At 39.2% G+C, this 27,137-nt stretch overlaps 2 protein-coding genes across 7 annotated transcripts; both read right to left on the minus strand.

The window, feature by feature from the left end:
- Positions 1-1,818: 1,818 nt before the first annotated feature.
- Positions 1,819-13,541, minus strand: LOC143884867 (plasma protein). Of its 4 annotated transcripts, none has more exons than XM_077388699.1 (8): positions 13,074-13,537; positions 12,841-12,942; positions 11,058-11,172; positions 10,139-10,254; positions 8,956-9,144; positions 6,976-7,115; positions 5,442-5,670; positions 1,819-2,028 (listed from the first exon to the last, which is right to left on the minus strand). In XM_077388699.1, exons 1-7 carry the CDS (start codon positions 13,196-13,198, stop codon positions 5,489-5,491), a joined length of 969 nt encoding a protein of 322 aa, XP_077244814.1. In that variant the 5' UTR covers positions 13,199-13,537; the 3' UTR covers positions 1,819-2,028; positions 5,442-5,488. The 4 variants fall into 4 exon arrangements, with proteins under 4 accessions (XP_077244814.1, XP_077244813.1, XP_077244815.1 ...); XM_077388698.1 differs by having other exon boundaries at positions 1,819-2,043; XM_077388700.1 differs by lacking the exon at positions 1,819-2,028 and having other exon boundaries at positions 5,198-5,666; positions 13,074-13,541.
- Positions 13,542-21,787: 8,246 nt separating this feature from the next.
- On the minus strand, positions 21,788-26,620 carry LOC143884871 (WEB family protein At5g16730, chloroplastic-like). 3 transcript variants are annotated; one of them, XM_077388703.1, is made up of 4 exons: positions 26,301-26,620; positions 25,673-25,877; positions 23,074-25,566; positions 21,788-22,152 (listed from the first exon to the last, which is right to left on the minus strand). In XM_077388703.1, the coding sequence occupies exons 1-3, from the start codon at positions 26,318-26,320 to the stop codon at positions 23,089-23,091; spliced, it is 2,703 nt and encodes a 900-aa protein (XP_077244818.1). In that variant the 5' UTR covers positions 26,321-26,620; the 3' UTR covers positions 21,788-22,152; positions 23,074-23,088. The 3 variants fall into 3 exon arrangements, with proteins under 3 accessions (XP_077244818.1, XP_077244819.1, XP_077244817.1); XM_077388704.1 differs by lacking the exon at positions 21,788-22,152 and adding an exon at positions 22,156-22,311; XM_077388702.1 differs by lacking the exon at positions 21,788-22,152 and having other exon boundaries at positions 22,819-25,566.
- Between the last annotated feature and the right edge of the window lie 517 nt (positions 26,621-27,137).

The raw sequence follows: 27,137 nt of genomic DNA on the forward strand, positions 1-27,137 counted from the left end.
TATAGATGTTGCCCTGGGTCGAGAAACTCAACGCCACTATTCTGCTCAAGAAAGAGATAGGTTTTCCTACCTACCGACGCGTGCACCCTCTCGTTTAGTCATTTTGTTCGGTCCCTAATCCGAGGGCCCTCACTTCACTGCTGCAAGGAATACTCCTTTCGGAGGTTTTAGTTACATTTGTTCTCTAAAAGCGGTCGGCAATGCCTCCCTTTCCATACTCCGGTCCCGTGTGATCCAAGCTTTTTGGTTTCCTACTCAGCACTGGTCCTCCGGCCCACACCCTGGCATAGTGAGGGCCCTCAGACCTAACGGAACGACTAAACCACTGCTAAGGGTGCCGGCCGAAGTAGGAAACAAACCTCTCCAGTCCACCTAGATATCGGACTGGGTGGGACCCACTTGGTATTGACAATTTTAAAGGGACTAGCCTAACAAATTACATCAGCTCTGGAGCTTTTAGCATATTGGTTTGGATATCTAACATTTGGTATCAGAGCCAGGTTTCAATCCGTGCTCGATCATGGACCATGTGCTTAGTAATAGGTCTGGACGGGGTAACCCAATGAAGGTAAATGATGTTGGTGGAAGCAGTGTCAATGATCATGCTAAAGGGAAAAGAGAAACATCAAATGCAAAAGACAAATTCAAGTGGAGTGAGGATCAAGGCAACTATATCCTTTACGATCGCCCCCGGTGTCAAATGAAAATGTCTTGGGATCAAGTTGACTTGTCTGTAGGATATCATCAGATGTTAACATGCACATTTAAAGGTTCATAGATGAGTAGTGTGGTTTACCAAAGAGGATCACAAGGAGTTCGATTCTTCAAAATCAAGTCAGGTTCTTGTTTGTAGGATATCATTAGAGGGTAACATGCACATTTAACGGTGCATAGATAAGTATAGCGTGGTGTACCAAAGAGGATCACAAGGAGTAGAGGTAGGGGTATCCATTGACCAAGTAGAAGGCCAGTTTGGACTTTGAAAAGCACCTAACCAAACAATTCTGGCAGGCAAGATTGATCGAGTAGAGCCAACCCAGTTTCCACAATATGACAATGTCTTTGTTTGGCGAGCCCATTTTGCTCTAACAACGTGGGCACGTGAGAAAAAGTTAGGAATACCATTATGAGAGGATAATTTCGATGTGTGCCTAGAGTAGTTCCCATCACCAGCAAGTTGTATTGATTTAATACGGTTGCGTAGGGAATTTCAATTATGATTTTAAATTGAGAGAAAATATAGGTACATAACTTTTCTAAAACAACAAAAATATCCACGGAAAAACTCAAGAAATCACCCACTACTAATGGACAGATTTGTGAAGGTTTATACACGTCCCTTTTTACCTCCACAAATCGTAGGGTTGGAATGATGAGAGAACGGTTTCTACATACAAGTGTAGATAAGTTATCTACACACTAGCTTAAAATACAATGGAGGCCCACATTATTTGGGTGATCCAAACCATTCATCTGATTGGCCCTCACATAGACAGGGTGTCCACAAAAAATCAGCTCCATAGGATCATCCTAACCCTTCGAACCGTGGAGGCAAAATAATGGACAGATTTATGAAGGTTTATACACGTCCATTTTACCTTCAAAAATCATAGGGTTGGGATGATCCTATGGAGCTGATTTTTTGTGGACACCCTATCTATGTGAGGGCCAATCAAATAAATGATTTGGATCACCCAAAGAATATGCCCTCCACTGTATTTTAAGCTAGTGTGTAGATAACTTATCTACACTTGTGTGTAGAAACCGTTTTCTCTACTTATATACATTCACGGCTTAAATTAGGAGTAGGGCCAAAGGAAGCGAAAGGGAGTTTGCAATGTTTTCCAAATAAGCAACTCGAACACGTCATGCCCAAAGAAACAACTAAAATATCAACTAGATTATTGGAAATTAACTTGCACAACACCTTATTGGACAGCTGTCCAAGATGCATGTGCCAGATCTCACTTATAGTGCTAGTGGCAGATAGTGGTTGCAGAGGTACAAATCAATCCCCAACACTCGTTCCTGTATTACAAAGGCCTGCGAGCAGGTAAGTGAATGTGCAATCAAGATCAACTGTTAGTTGTGCTACCAAAAATTAGAGTTTTTTTAATAGAAGGCACATATAATACATTAAGTAGCGGAATGGTAGATGTTGGAGTTGGAATACAAATATAACCAGGGCGAGGGATCAGTAATGCAGATCTATTGCCAACATAAATTGATGAATTACCCATATGGTTTGTACGATTTCACAAGGTCTGAGGATCGGAGGTTATTCGTAGAAAAGCCGAGAAATACCTTCTTGAGTAAGGATCAAACACAATTTGCATCAAACGTTGAAAAAAGGATACAAAAAAAACACAAGATTTACATGGTTCGGCAGTATGCCAACGTCCATGGGGGAAGATTTTTCACTATTTTGGTTCTAAGGTTACAAACACTACTTCGCCAAGAAAACACACAGGAAATGTCACAACCCGTAACCATAACATGTGGCTTATATATCAAATGCCACTGCATTTAAGAAATTTACCGAAATACCCTTTAGTTTAACACTAAATACCTTGGTTTCAACCCGGGTGTGCATCGCGCACATTAGTCCGTCAAGGTCCTGTATAATCCCAGAATACAAGACATCAGCACGAGAATGTGGTTTGTGGAACCTATGCCCAAGTACCGTTGTTGGTCAATGATACAAACGTTGAGTCCCACAAAGGACTAAGCCAAATCATCACCTAGGTAAGGTTGGTCAAACGTTTGTTGCACTGTAGGGCTTCATGTCCACAGCAGCCACAGATCTGACAAGAAGGATTGTTGCATTTGGGTGCAGAGGGCGCAAGACTAAGTAGACCTTGTTGGTTGTTAGGTTGCCGATTGGTCGTGGGGTGGAGCCACCGTGAGTGGAGCCTCTCTACTTGTGTCCATGATTATGGCCGTGATTTCGAGATTGTTGAACACACAAAGGCAGTAGATTGAATAATTTCTTGAACTCATGACAAAAAAAACAGAGAATTCAACTCATTAAAATTGAGAGGGTTGCGAAAAGAGAGAGCAGTAGTAAAACCCTCATAGTCAGGGGTACGAGACAGTGAGTGCATAAATATAAAGATCTGAATCGGAGATGGGGCTGTGAGCCTGAGTAATGGAGAGCATCCACTATAGTTTTTGATATGTTGAAGATATTCCATGATTGAAAGTCCTCCTTTTCATATTGTTTGGTGATTGTTGAGGAAGCTGGATAAATAAAAGCAGAGGAACCGGACAGAAAAGGTAGTTTCAAGAGCTGTCGAAACCGCATGAGGGGTCGAGACTGAGGACCTGAGAGAGCATGGAGTTCAGAGGGAGGAATTAATTTCAGTTTAGTGTTTCATCAATGCGTTCCCAAAATGGATAATCAGGATTAGGGAAAAGTATTGAGGAAGATGAAATAGAAGATATAAAGTGGAGGCCAACAAGGTGAAGATCCGTCAACAAAACAAAGATCTTGACTAAGAAGAATAGGAAAGCTGGATCCACCATTGAAGAAAATTATTTGGATCCAAGGAGGCAGAGATGGGCTGTGTGATGTTTGTGATTGATGGTGGGTGGAAGCTAGGATCGTGATATACCAAAAAAGATACAAGACTCAAAATTCTGCTAAGGCAACAACTAATCAAAGGAGATTTACAGTATATACATGACAAGATTGGGTTTCAATCTGAAAAGGTTATTTTAGTTGAAGTTCATATGCATAAACTGCAATATGAAATGGCCAAACGATACCAAATTACAGGTTGATACAAATTCACCCCAGATCGCGATCTTTACATTCAAATGCTGAAAGAATAAAACTTTGAGGGACTGGCCGGCATTCTGAGGGACTGGCCGGCTATAATTTGGGAAAAGAGAGTCAAAACCGCCCTTTAACCATCTTGATTTAGATGGCAGTGCTAAAGGTAAACTCAGGAATTGGAGGACTCATCTGTGACTCAAAGAGCAATACCATATTCTCATATTCCAGCCTGGCTGAAATATGCGAATCGAATGGGGTGGAAGCAAGAGCTTTATTGCATGATCTTATGTATTATTTTATCCATCACATTGGACCCTAAATAGTGGAGGGAGATTCTTCCAACATCATTTCTTGTGCGATAGGTGATGCTCCAGGCCCTTGGAAACTCTAATATCATTTTGGAAATTCAGGACTGCTATAATGTCATTCGCCCGAGTTTCTCGCATACCTATAGGTCTGCTAACAAAAAGGCCGACAAGCTAGTGAAGGCCGGAGTGGACAGCAGTCGTGTGGTAGAGAGTAATTTCATTGTATCTCAGGCGTCTAGGCTTAGGTGAAAGGGGTTTTGTTATTCCCTATAGTTATATCTGTACCTCAACTGGGGAGGGGAAAACCTTGTCCCCTCCGTTTACCTGCATGGCTGCTTTAAATCAATAAAGCCACCCTTATCCATAGAAATAGAAAATGATGATGGGACATCTACCAACACAGACCGTCAATTTGATTGTCCGTAGAGAGCATAACCCGTTAGGCCTTGAAAAGCAAAATAGGTAAATGTCATGTTGCTACTGGACAGATTGGTTCGAAGAGGTGAAAGAAGCATGTCGTGCTACCTATCAAGACAGAAGAAGGTGAAGGGTTTTGGGTGTTGGGATGCAAAAGAGTGGGCATTCACTGGTAATATTTCAAAAGCAGTACATAATAATAACGATCAGATAACAGAATTGGCTTGGAAGTTGGAACCCATAAAATCATTTGTGGATTTTAGAATCCAGGAGGTTTTAGTTTGAAAGTAGCGGGGGAGAGAAATCAGAAAGATGACGTACGGTTTCCTACTTTAAAATCTTGGATATCAATGGTTTTCTTGGATTTTAAGTAAGAAATCCAGGTTTTAGAAATCTCTCCCCCATCCTGAGATTTCTGAAACCTGGAAACACTGGACGATCTCCTACTCTCTCACTTGACGGAAAGAGGGGTGAGAAATCAGGAAAAGATGGATGGCTCCTCCTTCTCTCATCTCCCCATCCAAGATTTTGAGGAAATCCAGTATTTTAAAATCCTTGTATCCAAACAGCCCCTTAAACACTGCCCCAAAAAGAAAAGAAAAATACAAGAACCAAACAGTTAAAGTTCCTGTAATAATATGCATCATAACGAAACATATTCTTCAGGGATGAAAAGGATATATACACTGCCTAATTTGAATAGAAAAGCCACATTTTTTATTTTAGACAAGTTTTTCTGCTGTTATAAAGCAATGAAATAGTAACATCCGGGGGAAAAAGTTTTTTAAAAAAAGGACCTGGTTGATCCATCATAGCAAGGGGTGTATAAATCAGCCCTCTACATATGTTGTTTATATACAGCCCAAATTCTCACCATGTAAAGCATACAAGGATTTAAATATTGAAGCAACAGACAATCAACAATTTCACAGAGTTACCTTTTGAAATAAAGCACCAAAGCAGTTATAGGTGATGCGGATATTTCTCAGGCACTCAGCGACATTGATATAATAGAAGAAAGCTTGATCTTTCGGGTTTTCTTCGAATTCAATGGCTGAAATACAACCTCAGTGCTTGATCTCACCGTTGCTTCATTCCATTCGGAAACAGATGCTCCTTCACTTCGATAATCACGAGGAGCATACAACACTTGGACTTTTGATCTACCTGGATTCAAGTTGAAAAGATTAGTTACAAATGCAAAAGATCGCAATATGCAGGTAATCAGCAAAACCAAAACAGATTAGTTATTGCCTCCAAAGAATATAAAGAGGTCATCCTCTATTTTTATCTTGATTTTCTTTGGGTTATGTTTTTTTCTTGTATTTTTCTGTTTGGCTTTTGGTGAACCCGAACCCAACCCGACTCAACCCCACACGATTTTGGGTTAGATGGGTTGGGTTAGGGTTGAGAGATTTAGAGGTGGGTTTGGTTAGGGTTGACTATCCTCAAACAGAAGCTCGGGTTAGATCAGGTTAGGGTTGAGGGAATGCTATCTCGAGTTGGGTTAGGGTTGGCCTCAACCCGATCCAACCGAGTTGCACCCCTATATTAATCTAACCAATCTGATCTGAGGAGGGGTCCCTCATGACTGAGAGACCCCAAGCCAAACGTCAACAGGGATAAGGACCGATTTGAGCTTTGTTTTCGGAACAAAATAAAGTTCTTGACTATAGATTTCCTATTAGGGCCCCTGGGAAACCATTCCAAAATGGAATCTTCATAAAGATTTTAGGAAGATCAAGAGTCTCTAGGACCCTAAGAGGGTAAGACTTACTCCCATAGTTAATAGCATATACGAGATGGATCATTCCCTAGGCCCCCCCTAAGAAAACATTCCAAGATAGAATTGTTAAAGTATAAAAGAATAAATTATGCCTACTCCAACAGCTTAAGCTTTTCGAGTAATTGGTTGTTTCACATGGTTTCAGAGCAAAGGTATTAAGTTCAAACTTCAAACCTCCTCGATGTCAAAAAAATCGACATGCGATGGTCAACCCAAAAGTGGGGCCACATGTGCCACGTGTAGGCCAACCCCAAGAAAGAGGGGCCACACGTGTACCCCTTCTCCAACAGTTTAAGCTTTTGGAGTAATTGGTTGTTTCACAAGAATTTTCATAAGAAATTTAGAAAGATCTAAGGCTTCTGGGACACTCAGACTTAGTCCCATAGTTTATGCAACTAAGTGGTTTTTTTTTTTCGGAATGGTATGTTACTAAGTGGGTTTTGAAGAGCATTGTTTTATGTATGGGTCTTACTCCTAACCTTCATTTCTCTCACTTGAAGTGTCCCATGTTCAATGGACTGGGAGTTTGAGGTGGTCCTCATTATTCTTCTAGTGTTAAATTCTGTGAGTTAACATCCATATTTTAAGTCTGGGTTGTCATGGAATTTGGTATATGCAAAACATTATTATACTAGTTGGTTCATTACTTTAGCAGGATGTGTCCAAGTGAATGATTTGGAAGTTACCTAATTTGAACATAGTCGACTTTTGGATGATCAAACGACTAACTTTTGATCTTTTTACATTTCTCAAAGCCTGCATATCCTCTGTATTTCCCTTAAATTCTACAAATTCTCCAAGAATGCTCTTGCCTTTAAACTCCAACCTGCACAGCAATTGAAAAGTACAATTAGATATTTTTTTTCTTATCATAAAATCCAATTAGAATTAAAACAGGGAAATAAAGTAAGGTATCAAAATTTTCACATGTTTTAGTGGTGGAAAAGAAACAAACAATGACTCACTGAATATCAGATAGAAAATAGTATTTGCCAGCCACTTGTTTTCGTCATTTCAAACTGTCTTTTAGGTGAAATCGTTTCATTGGTTTCTACAACAAACAATGAGTTGTACAACCAACTGGCAAACTGTAAATAAAAAGATGGGGAAATTCCCCAAAGGAGTTGGTTGCAACTATGTGGTTAAGATTAAAAAACTCATTTATGGCCATTTGGCTACATAATTTGCTGAGTAACAAGAAAATAAAAATCTCTATTTAACATGTTGGCCTTCAAAAGGCTCAATCCCAATTAACAATGAGCTAAAGGCTCAATCCCAATTAACAATGAGCTAAAGGCTCAATCCCAATTAACAAAAAAAATTGATAGATAAAGAAATAGACATGCAACCATGGTTTTAAACTTCGACTGAAATCCGAAATTACGGACTTCGGTGGGGACCAAAACTGAAATTTGGCGAAATTTCGAGAATTTCGGTCTGAAATTTTGAGAAAATGCAATTTAAAAAAAAAAGAAGAAATGTTACAAAATTTCGGCCGAAATTTCAAAATGAATTAAATAAGATTTTTTAATTATTACGAAATTTTGGAATTTCGATTGAAATTTCGAAATTTCAGAGGTCCGAAACCGGTACCGAAACTGAAATTTTAAACCATGCATGCAACTGATATGCTCACCAGCACAGTCGAATCTCACAAATCACATTAAATATTAAATCATAGTTTTAAGCATGGTTTTAAATTTCGACCGAAATCCGAATTTTTCCGAAATTCAATTTTTCGCCATTTACCAAATTTCGGATTTCGGCCCGAAATTTCGATTTAATGACATTACTTAATAATTAAAAAAAAAGTGTTACAAAATTTCGGCAGAAATTTCGAAATTTGGGTCCGGAATTTGGAACCAAATTACCAAATTTCGAAATTTCGGTCGAAATTTCAATTTTCCGGAAGTCCGAAATCGAAATTTTAAACCTTGGTTTTAAGTTAGCAGTAAATATGCTAAAAATAAAAAATACAGGTAAACACAAATATGTGGTCGAATCATTTTGTATCACACGATTTCAGAGACCATGAGAAATTGAGAATCTATATCACTCGATTCATAGGTGTATTGCTGATATGGCTGCTTCGTATCATTTCAGTGTCTGGCTGATTCTCTTTTGGAATTACCACAAGATGAACACCAAGGCAACAACTTGGGAGCAAATTCTAGTTAAAGTTCTAATTATTACCATAGAGGTGGCAGAAATTACCCATATACTTTCCCTCAAGAAATTAACTTTTAATTTCATTTCTCCAGTTAAAGTCCAAGACAAAATTGTGCAATTGTTTACAACAGATAAGCTTTAAATATTTATAGAAACTGACTCCATCTCATCAAAATGAAGAATTGCATGTATGTATCCTTTCGATTCAGAACCTTTGAAGAAAAAGAAAAGTAATCACAAGCGTGCCCAAACAAGAAACCATAAAAACATAGAAAAGATGCACAAATCCTAATTGGTAATGTTACCATGAAATCCTTCTCTTTTTACAATGGAAGAAAAAACCACGCCCTAGAAACATAAGGCCATATAATTTTGTAAATGAAATGACCAGAATAAAAGGTTTCAACCAAAGTAGAGATCAAACTTACAATTTAACAGAGTTATATTCAAAAATTAAGAAAAAAAAGAGGTATATTTAAGTTTCGAGTGGAACAAACCTATCCCACATTGGTGCTGTGCTGAGAATGAAATTAAGCTTTTGATAGATGCCATCCATTTTCTCACTCTTTCCAGCACGAAATGCATCCTTAATCCAACTAGATAGTCCACCTTTTTGTTCGGGCTTAAGTTGAGTCCATTTATCAAAGGAAATGACCTCCGGAAGAAAATTTATTGAATGCATAGTCCTAGACGAATGGGACAGAAACAAAGAGTTTAAGTTCATGTAAATACATGACAATATATAACATTAACCTTTGCAGAGAAAATCAACAATCACCTAACAACTACTGAAGAAAATACGTTGGTCTTTCATTGACATAAAACTCATCCAAGACAAAGAAGAAATTAACGATCTTTGGACAACATGGTGACTATATATGTACTCAGTACTCAAGTTAAAAACCAAGCCAACTCAGCCAAAGTCTGGTGGTGACTGTTAGTGACTTTAGTGTCATGGAAGAATAAATAAACTAATCATTTGCTTGTATGTTGTCACTTGGCATATTGGATAACTAAGTCAAATTTAAGTTTCAACAGCATGGGTGAATTTCTAAGATTTTGAGCTCAATGAATGAAAGTTTTTGGGACGAGATAAGAATGGCATAATTAAAATCACTGGGAGAGATAGCATTTTGAACTTCATTCACAACTCAAATATTGATGAAAACCGCATCTAAAAATGATAGCTCAGTAGGCAATAGATTCTCTGGTGAACAAAAATCCATGTTGCCACATCATGATATGGTCAAGTTTCATCAAATTCATGTATCAAGAATAATTGGAATATCGTTGCAATTGAGGAAATTGCATGACAGGCAAAATTAAGCAAGTAAAATGCCAGTAATTATTGACCAAAACTTGATCTTTTTGCAAACTGATAAGTCAGTTGGCAAAAAAATTCTGATGAACAAAAATTCAAGTTACTAAATCATGAGGGATAAATATTTATGGCATATGGTGTTCCAACAAATCCATGCGTCACAAATAATTTGAGTACTGGCTTGATGGAGCACGAGGGAAAAACTAGGCGCAAAAATGCCACTAATTAACCATCATTTGACCTTTTTGATGAACACAACCACAGATACCAAAACATGATGAGCAACCATATCAGTTATATTTACTACATTATTAATTTATTATGATCTCCGCTAGCATTAGAATAATTTAGACACCCACCTGCAATTTGGATTTGGGAGAAGAACTCTACCAGTCAAATATCCTTCATGCAAAATTACACCCCTGTGCTCCAAGTATGATTCAAGAATCGCTACTTGTCTTTTAGTTTCCACCACCTGAAGTACAGAAGAAACAAAAGGTAGTGTGAATTTGCAATATTGACAGGAAGACACAAGATCCCAACTCCTTAGGGAGGACCAGTCCTAATGATTGGTCCAGAAAAAGAAAAAGACAGTGTTGACAGAAGGTTTTAGTGACATTTGAGATAATGTCCCACAATAGACCGGAAAAGTGGTTTGTTTTTCAGTTTCTTTTTGAACATGCATATTAGACAACAGTTGAAGCGGATGTTTTATTGGCTTCCACAAGGTTATGGACTTTGGTGCCATCTTCTAAGGTCTTGAAGGCAGGGTCTCCAAATGAATGCTTAAAGCTAGATGTTTCCTTCTCTTATTATTTCCACAAAGGCAATCCAGGCATCCTATTAGGAGTAGAAGATGACGGGGTTGAGATATTGAACGTTAGACCGATGACTTCCTACGAAAGAGTGATCTAATCAAATTCCTTGATATGACCCCGGTAAACCTGCGTAATATAAAAAACAATGAAAAAATCTCCAATTCTCTTCTCTTTTTTCCAGAATGTCTTGTGGAGAGAGACAAAGGTGCAACTGCATCAGCTAATTTAAGCTTCTTATTTCTTAATTTGAATGGGAAGCATTGAACTACATAACAAGTGGATGCAAACTTATTGCAAACCAGGCAACTAAGAGGCAAAATTCATAGTCAATTTCATTCAAATTATGAATTTGAGCCTAACAGTTATAACAGAAGCCAAGGTTTCCATATGTCCATAATGACCCAATTATAAAAAAGAACAGGCTAAACAAGAAAAACATAAACAGAAAAAATGCACTTACGGGATCCGGATGCCTTTCTCCCTTGTGTCTCTTTTCGCCAGTACAAACCCAACTACCATCGGTGTCTACATCAACGAATCCGGAAAAATTCCTAACTGCGATCACCATGGCTTCCCTGCCAAAAGAAAAATGGAAAAAAAAAATATAGAAAAAAAAATTAATTATCCTTTTTTCAATGATAAAAGGGAAATGTCATCAGCACTACTGCATTTTGAATCTTTGATGAGAGCACTCCTCACTTTATTAAGAGTACGGTATGGCCCACACCATAGGATGATCCAAACCGTCCATTAGATGGGCCACAGCCTAAATAGCTTGTGCCCCAAAAATCATTTCTATAGGTTGATCCTAACCCTCCGATCTATAGGGGGTTAGTATCAACCCTCTAAAATCATTAAAATTTGGGCCACCTTCCAAAGTTTAATGAATGACATCTTGAGACCCTACCTCAGGAGATTTGTTCTCGTAGTTTTTGATGATATTTTAAATTATAATCAGGATTGGGAGGAAAATATAGAGCATATTCAAGAAGTTCTACAACTCCTCTGAACTAACCAACTATATGTGAAGAGAACAAAGTGTTTGTTTGGCCAAAGAGAGGTGGAGTATCTCAGGCATATAATTTCAGAACAAGGAATTGGGGCTGATCCAGAAAAAATAAAAAACATGGTGGAGTGGCCACGACCAACATCAGTTCGAGGATTAAGAGAATTTTCGGGTTTGATAGGATATTATAGCAAATTTGTAAAGAACTATGGGAAAATTAGTGCTCCCTAAACTGCACTTTTAAAGATGAATGTGTTTGAATGGGGGCCTGAAGCCAAATCAGCCTTTGTTGCTCTTAAAAGAGCCATGACTACCGCCCCTGTCTTGGCCCTACCTGATTTTATAAAGCCACTCATAGTGGAGACTGATGCTAGTGGAAATGGGATAGGAGGAGTTCTGTTGTAAGAAAACAAACCAATAGATTATACAAGCAAGGCACTTTCAGGGAGAAAATTAACATTGTCTACTTATGTCAAATAGATGCTAGCTATATTGCATGATATATCAAATGGATACCATAGGTAAATGGAAAACAATTCTTGATCAAAACTGATCACCAAAGTCTGGGTTTCTTAATTGATCAGAAGGCTTCAATACCTGAACAACAGAAATGGCTTGCAAAACTCATGGGATATGATTGCAAGATTCATTGTCTAGACTATTCGGAGAAGTAATTTATCAGTTATATCCAAACCTGTTGCTTTGGTGTTTGGATGCCATCCTTGACATTGCACGTGATTGGCTAGTGCTAAGTAGGTATTTGCATTATAACCACTTCCTCCAAAATAACTACTTGAATAGCTGTGTTCTTGTTTTGTAACTGTTTTTGTACGTTGAATTATTTGTTGTTGTAGACTATATTTAAGTAGTTATCATAAGAAGAGGGATGCTAAACTCACAGGCGCCCTTGCATATTTGAGCTGAAAGGGCACTCACTCCCATTGGTTTTAGTGAAAAACGCTAGAGTGCAATTATTACTCTTTGAATTTTCACCCAATGCGAGCACCCTTTCACCTCAAATCTGCAAGGGCGCCTGTGAGTTTAGAATCCCCCCATAATAATAATAATAATAGAAGGTATGCAGACTGTTTCTTCCAGAAATATTTTCTGTTGTTGTTTAACAGGAAGTATAGGATGATCCTTTCCCTTTGTGGATCAAAACAACACTAAAACTTTGGCAATTCTTGTAATTTCTTACGAGAAGACAAGTAGCCATTTCAGAAGAAAAAAAAATTACCCTTTGGTAACGAGAACCATGTCGATAGTCTGTCGAGTACCAGTATCGGCATCGGGAATTCGAAGCCCAGTATAGACTTTCCCACCATAGAGCTTCTCAAGCCTGGAGAGTAGAAATAAGAAAGCTTTGTAAATTAGGGTTGGAATTGTAAGGATGTAAGAATTTAAGGGTGTGTACATTTACAATTTCATTTCTAAAGGGGGAGGGTTCGAAATTAGGGTTAGGGTTTGAACCTGTCTGCTACGAGGAAGATTATGTGGGAATCACTGCTCTCGATTTGGACCGCTTCATCATCGTCGAAAAAAAAACTACGGAAACATCGAAAAATCACCAATCCACATAGAATCTGCAACCACATGCTGATTAAATGCTCCTATCGACGGGAATTTTTGAACGGAAAAAAATAAGGACGGAAATCGCAGCGGTAAGAGGATTTTTCTTCGATGAGAAGGAAAAGGCGAGAAATTTAAAATGGTGGTCTCGCTCTTGGTAGTCGTAATGTCCGCCACACGCGCAACAGAACGACTTTAGTGTTGGGGTCCTTCAATAAAGACCGTCCATTTGGTGGGGCCCGCACCGTGGTATTGAAGGAATGGAGTTGATGCTTCTCAGTTTGAACGTGTTCCCTTGTATGAGGCGACCGACACCAGAAAACTTTAGCCAAACGCGTGACTCTCTCTCTCTCTCTCTCCGCCCTGCAAATCTCTCGCTATTCTCCTAGAGGTGGTTCAGACAGATTCAATGCTTGGTCTTGTCTCTTCCCTTTTAACTTCTTATTCCACTACTCTACGAGCTAATGTCCTGTTTGTTTTAGATTGTGACAACCTATTGTAGGCCCAAACCTATTATTGGGCTCAAATTTACATTTCATTTTGAACCCAATAATAGGTTCGGGATTACAATTGGGGTTGTGCGCTACTTAGTTTTATGCCTAGAAAAGCCTCTACTTAAGACCATTAACATTCCACCACACTTCCACATTCACCATCCTCGGATTTTTTTTTTCTTTTTCCAGGCAGCCCCTTCCATAGTAACTTCATTAGGGTTCCTTTCTAATCCATAATAGGAAGCCTTTTCTAAGCAGTCTTCTCCACAAGTCACCACTTACATGACTCAAATACAGACGAGGTGATTGCTCTGATACCAAATGTTATGTACTTAACCAATATGCCAGAAGCTCATGCTATAACGCATTAGGCTAGGCCCTTCAAACCTGTTTCATGCCAGGCTAAATCCCACCTAGTCTCATACATAGGCAAGCCTCCACATAGGACAACACAGGGTGCTTTTCAAAATCTACTTTCTGAGTCTAGATCATGATCCATTTTGAACAGGACCATCCATCAAAAGGTAGGGCCCACATGACTGATTGTAGGCACGTCCAATCGATCAATTGCATATCCAAAGATCAATTAATGAGGGTTTTGATAGCTTAATGACAAATTAGGATTCAGATAAATACTTCAATAGATACTAAGAAGACGAGTTTGATCCAACTTTTTCTCTTTTCCACACCTCTTCTGAGTTTAGGGGCATGATAAAGAGTCTTTTAAATCAAAGTTTATCACCATAGCATCCAATCAAAACCTTGATCGTAGCTAATATTGATCTTACCCAAACACAGTGCTTTTAGCCCAAAACTCTCCTAAATTTAGGTTTAGAACCTATCAACGCTTAAATTTGAGTTGATCACCTAAGGATAGACTTGTTTTCAACATGAAAAATAGATGAAATAGAGGAAGAAAGGATAAAGAAATAATGCTATATTTTGGTTCCACAAAAGTCGGGTGGCTTAGGGGTTTTCCTTGGCATTTAGATGCCACATCAACAAAACCCCTTGTTTGGTTTCCAATATAGCATTGAAATCCCAGGAGACTACCGGGGATATTTCTTGGTTAACCATGGCTTGTCTGCTGACGTGTCACCCTTGTCTCATCCCTATAAAATCCAAGCCAAAAACCACAAAAACATAGTGTTTTGCTTAGATTTATTGTGAATGATGTTTTTTTCTCTCTCTCGATATTAGTAATGACACCCCCTACCATTACTCTATGAAGTTGACAACCAAAAACTACATACCACTATTCTAGGAGGTAAGTTCCAGGTAAACCCAAAGCCCGTCTCCTGCCTGCTGACTACTTACACCACTAATTAACTAGGTAAAATTACATATAACCAAACAGAGGAGAAGGGAACTCTGGCATCTTCAAACATCAAACATCATTAATGTCATTCCCTAGCTGCGGCCAAAGTGCTCTTTGAATGAATGATCATTAGGCGACTCTTCGGGCATTCAGAAAGGAAAGTTGAGGATCGCTGCTCCAGTCTACTCTCAAGAGGTAGGACTTTATTTTATTTTCAGCTCCTATTTGCATGTTGAAGTAGTTGTTTCTTCATTCTTGTTAGTTTCTTTCCAAATGTTTCATTAGCCTTTCTCACTGTGTTTTACACTTTTTTTAACCTTACATGAAGTTCAAACTAAATGTTATCCATCTAAAATCCGCCTAAGTGGGCTTTTGGTCAACTTGATGCTCCACAATCTGATCAAGTGAACCAATTGCAAGCCCTCCCGACTAAATGGTTAACTGATCAGTCAGACATCACTACTATCGGTCACGCCGAGAGGCAAACTCTTTTCTTTTCTTTTTTTTCTTAAAGTTTTTTTTCTCTTCATATTGTATTTGATGTATTTTTGCCCTTATTCTGCACTGCTTTCAGATAATGGAAGTTTTAGTAACATATTAACTATTTGAATAATGATATGGAAACCAATTTGGGGACCGAGAGTGAAACCAAACAAATAGCTTCTTCACACTTTAGGAATCATGTTCCTCTTTTTTTGGCTTTTTTGTTCCTTAAAATGGCAAAACTACGCCTCCCATGCCATGTGGCATGTAGGAATTCGTTCGGTTCCACTCTCAATCTCCCTAGCAGCCCCCTAAATTTTTTTTATCAACCATGTGACTTCCTTCCATCCATGGCAGAGGGGTCACGTATGTAAACTTCTGAACACATTGTTAGAAAATACATGTCTCTTTTCATAGTTAAATTGTTGTTCAATTTAGAATGGCTTTCTCTAACTTAATAATGCTTTGTGATTGTTGATCACATATACTAGTAGAGATCGGTTTAGATTGGATGGGTTTAATGCCAAACACCTTCCAAATCCCCTAATCAGACAACATACCTGTCTAAGAACATGTGCCTAGTTCTATACAAGGTCAAACTTTGGTCCCAGACCCTAATTGAGGTGGTGACTCTAAGAAGATATCCCTAATTCTATACAGGGTCTAACTGTGGTCCTAGGCTTCACCACACTTTTACCCACTCGTTCTTCTTTGAAGAAGTTTAAATGATGACAATGGAGAAGAGGAAAAGATCTCCCTCCCAATTATTTGGACAAAATTTCACCCGCGTCTTCAGATTCACACCATGGTAGTAGGCATGAACGAGAACTCTTTTTAAAATTTTAATTTTTTCCAATCCCAGTCAAACCCTTGATTCGCTACAACTCCGCAATAATGTCACAATAACAAAGGTTTGTACTTTGGTGGAAAGCACAATATAGAAAGAAACGTGGGTTAAATTCGTAAGATTGAGATAAGATGTTGGAAAATAATAATTAGATTATTAGGAACTGATCGGTGGCTGATCCAAACCAATATTTGGTGCTAATCCGAACTAATTTGGTATTGTTGGAAATCAGAATATAAATAAAAATTTGAGAAGGCAGATAGAACTGATTTATTTGAAGATAAAACCCCGTTGAAAATCTGATTGTCCAAGGTAGAAGGAAGAATGGCCGAGTTATGCCACTTGGTCACTCTCCTTAAGAATCTCATAAGTCCTCTACGGTGCAACCGGGATTCACGAATTGACACTCCAATGTAAAACAGCCCCATAGGCTCTAGTAGAAATGCACTCGCTTAATAGTCCCACTTTGAACTATTTTAGAACTATGCTCAGCGACGGAACGGGAACGTAGGAAGAAAGAGCAAAGCTTAAGGAGAGAAATATGTATGCTTCTGTAGAACAGCATGCTTGTGTAACTAGATCTTCTATATCTTGGCCAGAAGAACACTTATAGATAGAACACGCCCATAGCTAATTAAAGAAAAACAAAACCGTTTTTTACCAAAAAGATAATTTTTACCCGAATGTGAATCTGTACTTTGGACACAGCCCAGCACGCTTGTATTTTTTATGAACTTTGGTTCTTAAAACAACCTCACCCACATAAATTCTGCTGGGAAAGTTGCCTTATTTCCCACCCACAGTGGTTGCTTGGGAGGAAAGGTAAAAATAGAGATTTCTATTCTTAGCTTTCGGGGAAAACTAAACTAAAAAGAGCCAAAGGAGAGAGTATGGGAGAAGAGGTTTTTCATCTCGGGGTTTTCTCTTGGGTTCTTTTTCGAGTTTATCTATCGCGTTATCCTTGTGTACGGTCTTAGGTGTGAGAAGCAAGAAAATGGTTGCGGGTTTGTAGGTTTTGGGTTAAATCTATTGTAATCCTTGTATATTGTTTTCTCATAGTGGAAGATCGTGTTTCTTGCCCGTAAAGTAGGCTTGGCCGAACCACGTAAAATCTTGATGTTCATCTTGTGGCTTGTTTGCTTGTGTTTATTTTACTTTTCCTTTTAATATTTGCACGATCGGATCGGTTTGGCCGGCGGATTTTCTCAACAAGTGGTATCAAAGCTCAGGTGGAGCGATCGTCGAGGCCGGGTGGAGTGATTGTGGGTGTTGTGATTGGGTCGCGGTTAGAGCGATTTTTTGGAGTAGAAAGATTGTCAAAGAAAGATTCTCGTTTGATGTGGAGTGCTACACCGTGAAGAGCGGAGTAATATGAGATTACGGTAAAATCAAGTTCTACTCAGTTCAACATCGACAGATTTGACGGAAATGGCAATTTCACCCTATGGCAGATGGGGGTGAAGGACATCCTAGTTCAACAAGGCTTGGCTAAAGAGTTGAAGGAAAAGGATGGCAAGCGTGAGAGGATGATGGTATCTGCGTTGGGGAGGATGGATCGAGATCCCTCTCCAAGGTTGACTAGGTGAGTCAACGGGTTGGTAGCTACACATGTGCATTGGTCGTGTTGATCGAATCGGGAGGAGTCAGAACCAAGGTGATTCGAGGGTGTGTAGCTGGTACTTCGGAAGGCTAATGGTGGTTTGCTGCTATAGCGGACCGGTGGCGACATCAACAGAAAATCTTCAGGTGGCTTGGAAATAAGCCAAGGTGGATATTGTTGGGAAAGTTGCCTTATTTCCCACCCACGGTGGTTGCTTGGGAGGGAAGGTAAAAATAGAGATTTCTATTCTTAGCTTTCGGGGAAAACTAAACTAAAAAGAGAGAAGTGTTGTTTTCTTGGGTTGCAGCTACGCAAGACGTCTTTGGTGTGTCTGCTGCCAAATGAGAGAGAAGAAAAGGAGAGAGTAACGGTCTTAGGTGTGAGAAGCAAGGAAATGGTTGCGGGTTTGTAGGTTTTGGGTTAAATCCATTGTAATCCTTGTATATTGTTTTCTCATAGTGGAAGATCGTGTTTCTTGCCCGTAGAGTAGGCTTGGCTGAACCACGTAAAATCTTGATGTTCATCTTGTGGCTTGTTTGCTTGTGTTTATTTTACTTTTCCTTCTAATTTGTGCACGATCGGATCGGTTTAACTGGCGGATTTTCTCAACAAGTGGTATCAAAGCTCAGGTGGAGCGATCGTCGAGGCCGGGTGGAGTGATCGTGGGTGTTGTGATTGGGTCGCGGTTAGAGCGATTTTTTGGAGTAGAAAGATTGTCAAAGAAAGATTCTCGTTTGATGTGGAGTGCTACACCGTGAAGAGCGGAGTAATATGAGATTACGGTAAAATCAAGTTCTACTCAGTTCAACATCGACAGATTTGACGGAAATGGCGATTTCACCCTATGGCAGATGGGGGTGAAGGACATCATAGTTCAACAAGGCTTGGCTAAGGCGTTGAAGGGAAAGGATGGCAAGCGTGAGAGGATGATGGTATCTGCGTTGGAGAGGATGGATCGAGATCCCTCTCCAAGGTTGACTAGGTGAGTCAACGGGTTGGCAGCTACACATGTGCATTGGCCGTGTTGATCGAATCGGGAGGAGTTAGAACCAAGGTGATTCGAGGGTGTGTAGCTGGTACTTCAGAAGACCAATGGTGGTTTGCTGCTATAGCGGACCGGTGGCGACATCAACAGAAAATCTTCAGGTGGCTGGGAAATAAGCCAAGGTGGATATTGTTGGGAAAGTTGCCTTATTTCTCACCCACGGTGGTTGCTTGGGTGGGAAGGCAAAGGCAAAAATAGAGATTTCTATTTTTAACTTTTGGGGAAAACTAAACTATAAAAAGAGTTGTTCTCTTATGTTGCGGCGATGCAAGACGTGTTTGTTGTGTCGATTGCCAAAGGAGAGAGAAGAAAGAGAGAGAGAAAGGGAGAAGAGGTTTTTCATCTCGGGGTTTTCTCTTGGGTTCTTTTTCGGGTTTATCTCTCGCGTTATCTCTTGTGTACGGTCTTGGGTGTGAGAAGCAAGGAAAGGGTTGCGGGTTTGTCGGTTTTGAGTTAAATCCATTGTAATCCTTGTATATTGTTTTCTCATAGTGGAAGATCGTATTTCTCGCCCGTGGAGTAGGCTTGGCCGAACCATGTAAAATCTTGGTGTTCATCTTGTAGCTTGTTTGCTTGTATTTATTTTACTTTTCCTTTTAATTTGTGCACGATCGGATCGGATTGCCCGGCAGATTTTCTCAACAAATTCCATGCCCCTAAAAGGCCCGAGCCTTTCTCTCCACACTACCTCTTATATAAAGGTGAAAGTTTTTTCAGCTTTCCAATATGATTAAAAACATGCATTGGATTTCAAACCCACCCACACACCACACTAAGTTTTGGGTTCAAGTATCAATCACCACTAAAGACAAGATATTTAAAAAACAAGAGGAAGATTCTTTATTTTGAAGCTTCCCTCCAAAATTTTGAATTCAAAATTCTAACATTTTGGCTTCAAATTCTAACATAAGATTCTTCTTATGTTGGGGTTTTCTAATATTGATTTATTAGTGTATATTAATTAAAGTTGGAAAATAAGAACTTGACTTAGTTTGATTAAAAATCAAGTGATGTAATTATAGTTTATTTATTTTGTTTATTTTTTGTATCTAACTCAAGGAGGTTGGGTGTGAGATGATTTTGGCAGTTGGGAAACCATATCTACCAAGAAAAAGTTGGCACATCTAATCAGCAAACAAATGTCTATTGAACTTTAGGTAACCAACCGTTTCTTCAAGGATATGAAGGGGCTACTAACTTTTTCATCTTGGTGGGGGCATTTAGAAATATTTAAAAAAAAAAAATAGAGCTTAAATAGGAGATTTTATATGGTGTGTACCTATGAAGTCTAGTTTATATATATATATATATATATATATATATATAAGTAAAGTGGGTCCCACTTCATAGGATGATCCAAACCGTTCATTTACTGTGCCACAACGTAATTAGGCTATACCAATCATCCCCATAGGATGATTCTAACCCTCTGATCTGTTGAGTTTTCTATAGTGTGCAGTTTAGGTTGGAGGGTTACGGTCATACTATGGTAATGATCTAAGCCTATTTCCGTAGTGGCCCAACAAATGAACGGCTTGGATCATCGTATCAATCAGGCCCCACTGCACTTTTTGAAAAAAAAATACTGGACTTCACCGTGCACTCACCATATAAAAAGTCCTTAAATAGATGGGGAATGATAGTTGGAAAAGATGACATTATGAGAAGCTTGACTTGGGTCTAGCCACATGATTTAGCATGATTTGGATCATTCTTTCTAGAGATGAAGCTCCCCCATAAGCTTCCCCTATTAGGGGTTCTAATTGTATCATTTCCCTTTCAATAATACTTATTTTACTTAAAAGGGAGGGGGGTAAGAAACTTTGGCTCTCCTTTGCTTTTTGTGTACTGAATTGGCCCTTTTGGTCCCTATTTGTATTCTGGTCTGTGACTCTCTTCCCCTTCTTTTGTAATTTTTCAGCTCTTGTCAATTCCAGTGGTGGGGATCAACATGTGGATGATTAAAGAAAGGTACCTTTGAAAAAGAAAAGAGATGGAGAGATCGGACATTCCATGTGGGGATGAATGCCTCTGCAACTGTTTACAGCCCACTTTACTAAAACACGACAATTCTTCTCAGAATTAAAGAAAAGATAGAAACAAGAAGGGGATTCACGTCTCGCTCATTACGAAGTTGACAATTTGGTACCATCCTCGTAGCTGTAGGCCATTCATGAGATACACCTAAAATTACCCAAATACTTGGGAGGGACTTTGGAGTCCTTGTTATTGGGAAGTGATGTATTTGCTCCCTTTTCTTTCCTGGGACACCCCCTCTAGTGATCTAAACCAATAGATTTTGAGGACCAACGTAGATAAGCATTGCCAAAAATCTTCTCCATAAGATGATCCTAACCCTCCAATCTGTGGGGAATTAGAATGGATGGCATGATATAAAACCCTCTACTTATTGGAGGGTTGGGATCATCCATTGGAGAAGATTTTTGGAGCACTGCCTGTGTACATTGGGCCCCAACAAATTAATGGAGGGTTAGATTAATCATCCTATGGAGAAGATTTTTGGAGCACTGCCTATCTACACTGGCCCCCAACAAATGAATGGTTTAGATCACCTAATTATGAGGACCCTGCTGTATTTTTTTTGGCTACACAGCCGTCCATACGAAAACAACACATTATAGAGAATTATGATGCTTTGTCACGGTTGGTGCAGACAATAGGACCTACTATTACAAAATCCACTCTATCATGAAAATGAGAGGCACTATTGGGCTACCTATCAGAATTCTAAAACATTTTCAAAGGGCCTGGAAAAGGCAAATGAGAGACTTAAGAATTACCAGAAACACCCACTTCAAGGGTTAAAATGGAATTTGCTAAAAAGGCAAATCTGGGACCTCACAATTGCAGAGATATAGAAGATTACAAAAGCAAAACAAGAAATTGGACAATGACCAAATTACACCCACCCCACGACAAAACTAGATGCCTGCACTCCATGCAGATTCTGGTGGAGGTAGAAATCCAATGTAAATAACCCAAATTAGTGCCATCTGGGGCATTTAGGTCATCTTGGGAGGTATAATGGATACCTCAGCATACCGTACTATTCCAGGCAATGCCAGAGAGTATCATAAACTGGTTGAATAAAAAGATGACAGAAGACTTCACATGACTGAAGGTGATAGAATTACAGCTTCTGAATGGAGAGAGAGAGAGGGGCATTAAGAATCTGTTCCATCAACAAACCATTTAATTAAATAACACCCATACCCACATATCATATAACAATATAGAGTACATCAATGGTATTCATTTACAATCTTCCTTCTCAGGTCATCCAGATATTGCAGACACAGATCCGTGTAAGCTGCCCACATAAATGTCAACACTAACAAACCAAAGAAAAAAGGGCCCCCGTTATTAAAAAATATATAGAAACAGGAGAGATCCATAACAATCTATTTCATTCATAAAAAATAAAAAAAATTTAAAAAAAAAAAAACAATTTACTGGATTGATGCATGAGTCAATGTGCATCTATATGTGCTTAGAAAGTACTGCTTAATATTAAAATTTGTGTCAAACAAAATTGAATTGAAATGCAAGATTCAGCTTAGCTGCCCAGTTCTTGGATAGGTGAAATAGAATGCAACAATATTCTGCAGTATTCATAATCCATTTTATTAGGAAATTATTGTAATTTTATTCCCTGTATATTCTGTCAAGAGAAAATTATGAAAGGATTGTAGTAGCACAAAGTTGTGTTGCCACCCCACAACAGAATGGGGTTGTAGAGCGCAAACACCACCACCTTCTCAACGTCACTATGGCATTACGTTTTCAAGCTAATCACTTCTCATTTAACGAGGAGAAGAGTAAATCTGATCTAAAAAGCATGACAAGCATACAATTATATAGCATCATTCCTCTCCATGAAAAAAAAACCAAGAAAACAAACTTCAAGGCTCATTACATATATGACCTGCGAGGGAACCACAGAGATAATCTCAGATACAACTCTTATACTGCTACAATTTACAGGCAGTATGCAAGAAAATTGTAGCAAGCAGCAAACACGATAGAGACAATTGAAGGCTCAAAGCATAACAACTATCAAATCATAACATTCTCCAGAAAAAGAGTAAAATACCTAAAATCGGGGATATCAGTTACTTGGGTTGCTCTTCTTCTTCAACAGACTACTAAATTTGCGTAGTAATGCCTTCTTTTTCTTTTGTTGTTGCTTCAATGGAGAGCTCCCACCATTTTCGATGGTCTCTGATCCATTTATCTGATCAAAGCTATCACTGTCAATCTTTGAGTCCGATTCTTCATCAAATGATTCTTGTTCAGGCTCCCTTTCAGGCGACAAGTCCTTCTCCGAAATTTTGCAGTTGTCCCGCATTTTAACCTCAACTTCAACAGTGTCCTCCTCTTTGGCATTTCCATTCACAGTCTCCTCTATTTCTGTGTGATCCACAGTCTGTTCCACGGGAAATTCTGACACCAGTTCTCTATCATTCCCATTCCCATTACCATTCGCAAATGCTTCCATCTTTGGCAGTAAATCATAGTCTTTTTCACTATTTGATAGCTCACCATTTTCTTCCATCCTCTTGGCTGAGGCCTGCTCAAGCAACTTAGAAAGCTCGTCGACTTTCCCGAGGGTTTTGGCCTCTCTAATTCTGAGGTCATCGTTCTCTTGTGTAACGCTCTGCAACTCATTCTCTTTGTCCAACAATAACTCCTTCAGATGAGAAAGCTCGTCCTCTTCCATCCTCTTGGCTGAGGCCTGCTCAAGCAACTTAGAAAGCTCGCCGACTCTCCCGAGGGCTTTGGCCTCTCTAATTCGGAGGTCATCGTTCTCTTGTGTAACGCTCTGCAACTCATTCTCTTTGTCCAATAATATCTCTTTCAGATGAGAACTCTCAGCCTTAGCTTTCTCAGCAACTTCTTTTTCGAAAGTCACCTCAGATTCTACTTGCTTTAGTTTATTCAGAAGCTTTACTCCTTTTTCCTTTGCAGTCTGTTTCTCTTCCTCGGTTTCTTTGATTAAACTAAGCAGCCTATCCATTTCACTTTTCATAGTCACATTTTCTTCTTCTGATTTTCTTATAGCATTCACAAAACTAAGCTCTTTTTCATCCCATTCGTCCTTCGAATCTTTGGCCACCCTATCCATTTCTCTTTTAACAGAAGCGATTTCCTCTTCTGATTTCTTAATAGCAATTTCAAAATCAAGCTCTTTTTCACCCAATTCAGCTTTTGCATTTTTGGCTTCAAGCTCACATCCTTCAAGTGTGTTTTTAAGGTGATCAATCTGTTCTTTCGCTTCATCAAGCATCGCCTTGTACTTCTTTTCAGTGCTACTTAAAACCAACTTAAGATCTTCAATTTGAGAGACTGCATTTCCAAGCTCGACTTGACTTGTTGAGAGCTTTTCCTTTGCATCTCTGGCGTCCGTGGAGGCTTCACTCAATGCCGATTGCAAACTTTGCACTACCTTTTTACCCTCCTCTGCTTCATCTCTAGAGGCTTCAAGATCACTTATAAATTTGTTCTTCTCCTCTAACAAGTTTTGAACATTAGAAATTGCAAGCTTTTCGTTGTCCAATGCCCGCATTTTCTCCTCCTTCAAACTTTCAAGCTCAGATTTTAAATTTTCAACTGTTATTGCCATGCCCATCACTTCTTGCTTCATTGTTTCAAGTTTCCGATCTGACTCCTCAAGAATCCCTTTATGCTTCTCAAGTGAAATCTCCAATGATTCAACATGCCCTCTAAGAGAAACAATCTTGGACTCCGCATCTTGCAACAAAAGATTTTTCCCTTCTAGCTCCTTCATCGCTGAACCAAGTGACTCAGATGCACCTCTCTCAGATTGAGTTAATTCCTCAACCTTTACCTCCAAAAGCTCGGCTTTCTCCTTCCATTCATCCACTAAATTACCCGCTTCTAATTCAGCCCTCTTCGCTTCACTAACCCCAATCCTAAGCTCTTCAATCAAACCCTCCATCTCGCCCAATTTGTCTTCAGCCATTTTTGCCCTCTCAAGTTCTTGCTTCAATGAATCAACCTCAGAATTCAGCTTCTTAACTAACTCATCAGCTTCCTTATTTATTGTCTCCATTTTTGAGTCAAGCAAGGCTCTCACGAGACCCAATTCCGCCGACAAAAACTCAACCTTCTCAGCGTTAATTTCCGCGATCTTCATAGCATCATCGGCATGACTCAACGCCGCATTTTTCGCATCAGAGGTCATTGATAACTCATGTTTAATCCTCTGGAGCTCCTGAGTAGTAGACAGCAATGCCGTGACATCCACGGCATGTTGGCTCCGAATAGCCTCAATTTCCTTCTGCCATTCTTCTTCCCTTTTTTGATTTGCCTCAATACCCGCCTGCTCCAATTCATCAGCCCTAAACTTTTCAATCTCAGAACTCTCCTCGGCTCGCTTTTGAGCAACCATAGCCTCATTGAGCTTCTCATTTGCCTCATCGGCCAATCTTTTCGCCTCTCTCAATTCTTCAAAAACCTTTGCCTTCTCTTTCTGAACAGAAGTTAACTGCTCCTTCGTCTTTTTCAGATCCTCCTGAACTAGATCCAATTGCGCTTGCAGCTCTGATCCCTTCACCACTCGTTTCTACAATCAAAACCCAAATGCCAAACACAATGCCAAATGAAAAATCACACAAATCTCATAAAAAACTAAACATACAATAGAAATTAGGGTTTTTTCTTCAACTTACATCAGGAGGAGTGCTGATCTTGGGTGAACGGCGATCAACAGCAGGCTTCGAATCAACGGATCTGGGGGATCGATCGATTGATAGACGTGGATTTTGCAGGGGAGAGGGTGAATTGGATTCTGATTTAGCTGTTCCTTTTGCCAATTTGCTAACCCTAGGAGTTGCAGGTGAGGTTTTGTTGGGTATCGTTTCAGATAAACCGGTTCTGTTCAAAAGCAAAATCTCAGCATTCCATAACAAGATCAGACCCATCAAATACACATACAAATACAAATACATATACAAAATGCCATTCACCACCCCAAATTAAAAAAAGATCTAGACGATCCAACTCTCAAATTAATTACCCATATATAAGATGAGGGAAAAAAGAAAAAATAACAGATAACTAAAGTAAACCCAGATACAAATCATTCATAAAAACCTTAAAATTTGAAAAAAAAAAAAAACTGTATTTTGCATCCAAGATGAAGAAAAATCAAGAACCCTAATCAGAAACTTACAACTAGGCCAAACAAGAACAAGGATACATATCAGAACAGCAAAACAAAGTAAAAAGATCCTACCTTGCAAGAAAGTTAAGGAAAATAAGAACCCAGATCAGATCTGGCAAGAAAAGTATACTTACTTGGTTTTGGAGGAAAGCATGGTCGCTTAGAACTGTAAATGGCCCCTGGTTAGTGGGAAATAGAGGTGGAGAGACCCAAAAGGGTTTTGATTTGGGGAAAGAAGGTGCTAAAATGCCCACATTGTAAGAGATTTTGGGGATATTAGAAGAAGAGGAAAAGAGATCTGAGACAGAAGAAGAAATACAGGTAATTATTTCAGTTGGGTCTTGGGTTTGCAATCCCACGCTTCACAGAGGTAGCAGTACTACCAGCCTCCCCACCATTTCAGAGGAAAATGGTGATTAAATTACAGCAATATCCATGCTTTTCCAGAAAGTAGGAAAAAGTGCTTGTCCTGATAGTATTATGCCCCTGAACTAACTTAAATTAACAGAAGTGCAATTAATTGGATAAGGTTTCACTAGTTTTTATAGGGAAATGTTATCAACACTACTATATTTTGATGATGGCACTCCTCACTTTATTAAAACTACGGTATGGCCCACACCATAGGATGATCCAAACCGTCCATTAGATGGGCCATAGCCTAAATAGGTTGCACCCAAAAATCATTTCCATAGGTTACCGATCTGTAGAGGGACTGAATGTTAGAGGGTTGATCCTAACCCTCTATTGATCGAAGGGTTAGATCATTCTATGGAAATGATTTTTGGGGCACAACCTATTTAGGCTATGGCCCATCTAATGGACGGTTTGGATCATCCTATGGTGCGGGCCATACCTTACTTTTTAATAAAGTGAGGAGTGCGATCATCAAAATATGGTAGTGCTGATAACATTTCCCTTTCTATATGGTATCATATATTCCAGTAATTTTCAAAAAGATCTGTACAGGA

This window comes from Tasmannia lanceolata, unplaced genomic scaffold (assembly GCF_043159265.1).
Source record: "Tasmannia lanceolata isolate RefF3 unplaced genomic scaffold, GAP_Taslan_0.1 ptg000008l, whole genome shotgun sequence".
NCBI lineage: Eukaryota > Viridiplantae > Streptophyta > Magnoliopsida > Canellales > Winteraceae > Tasmannia > Tasmannia lanceolata.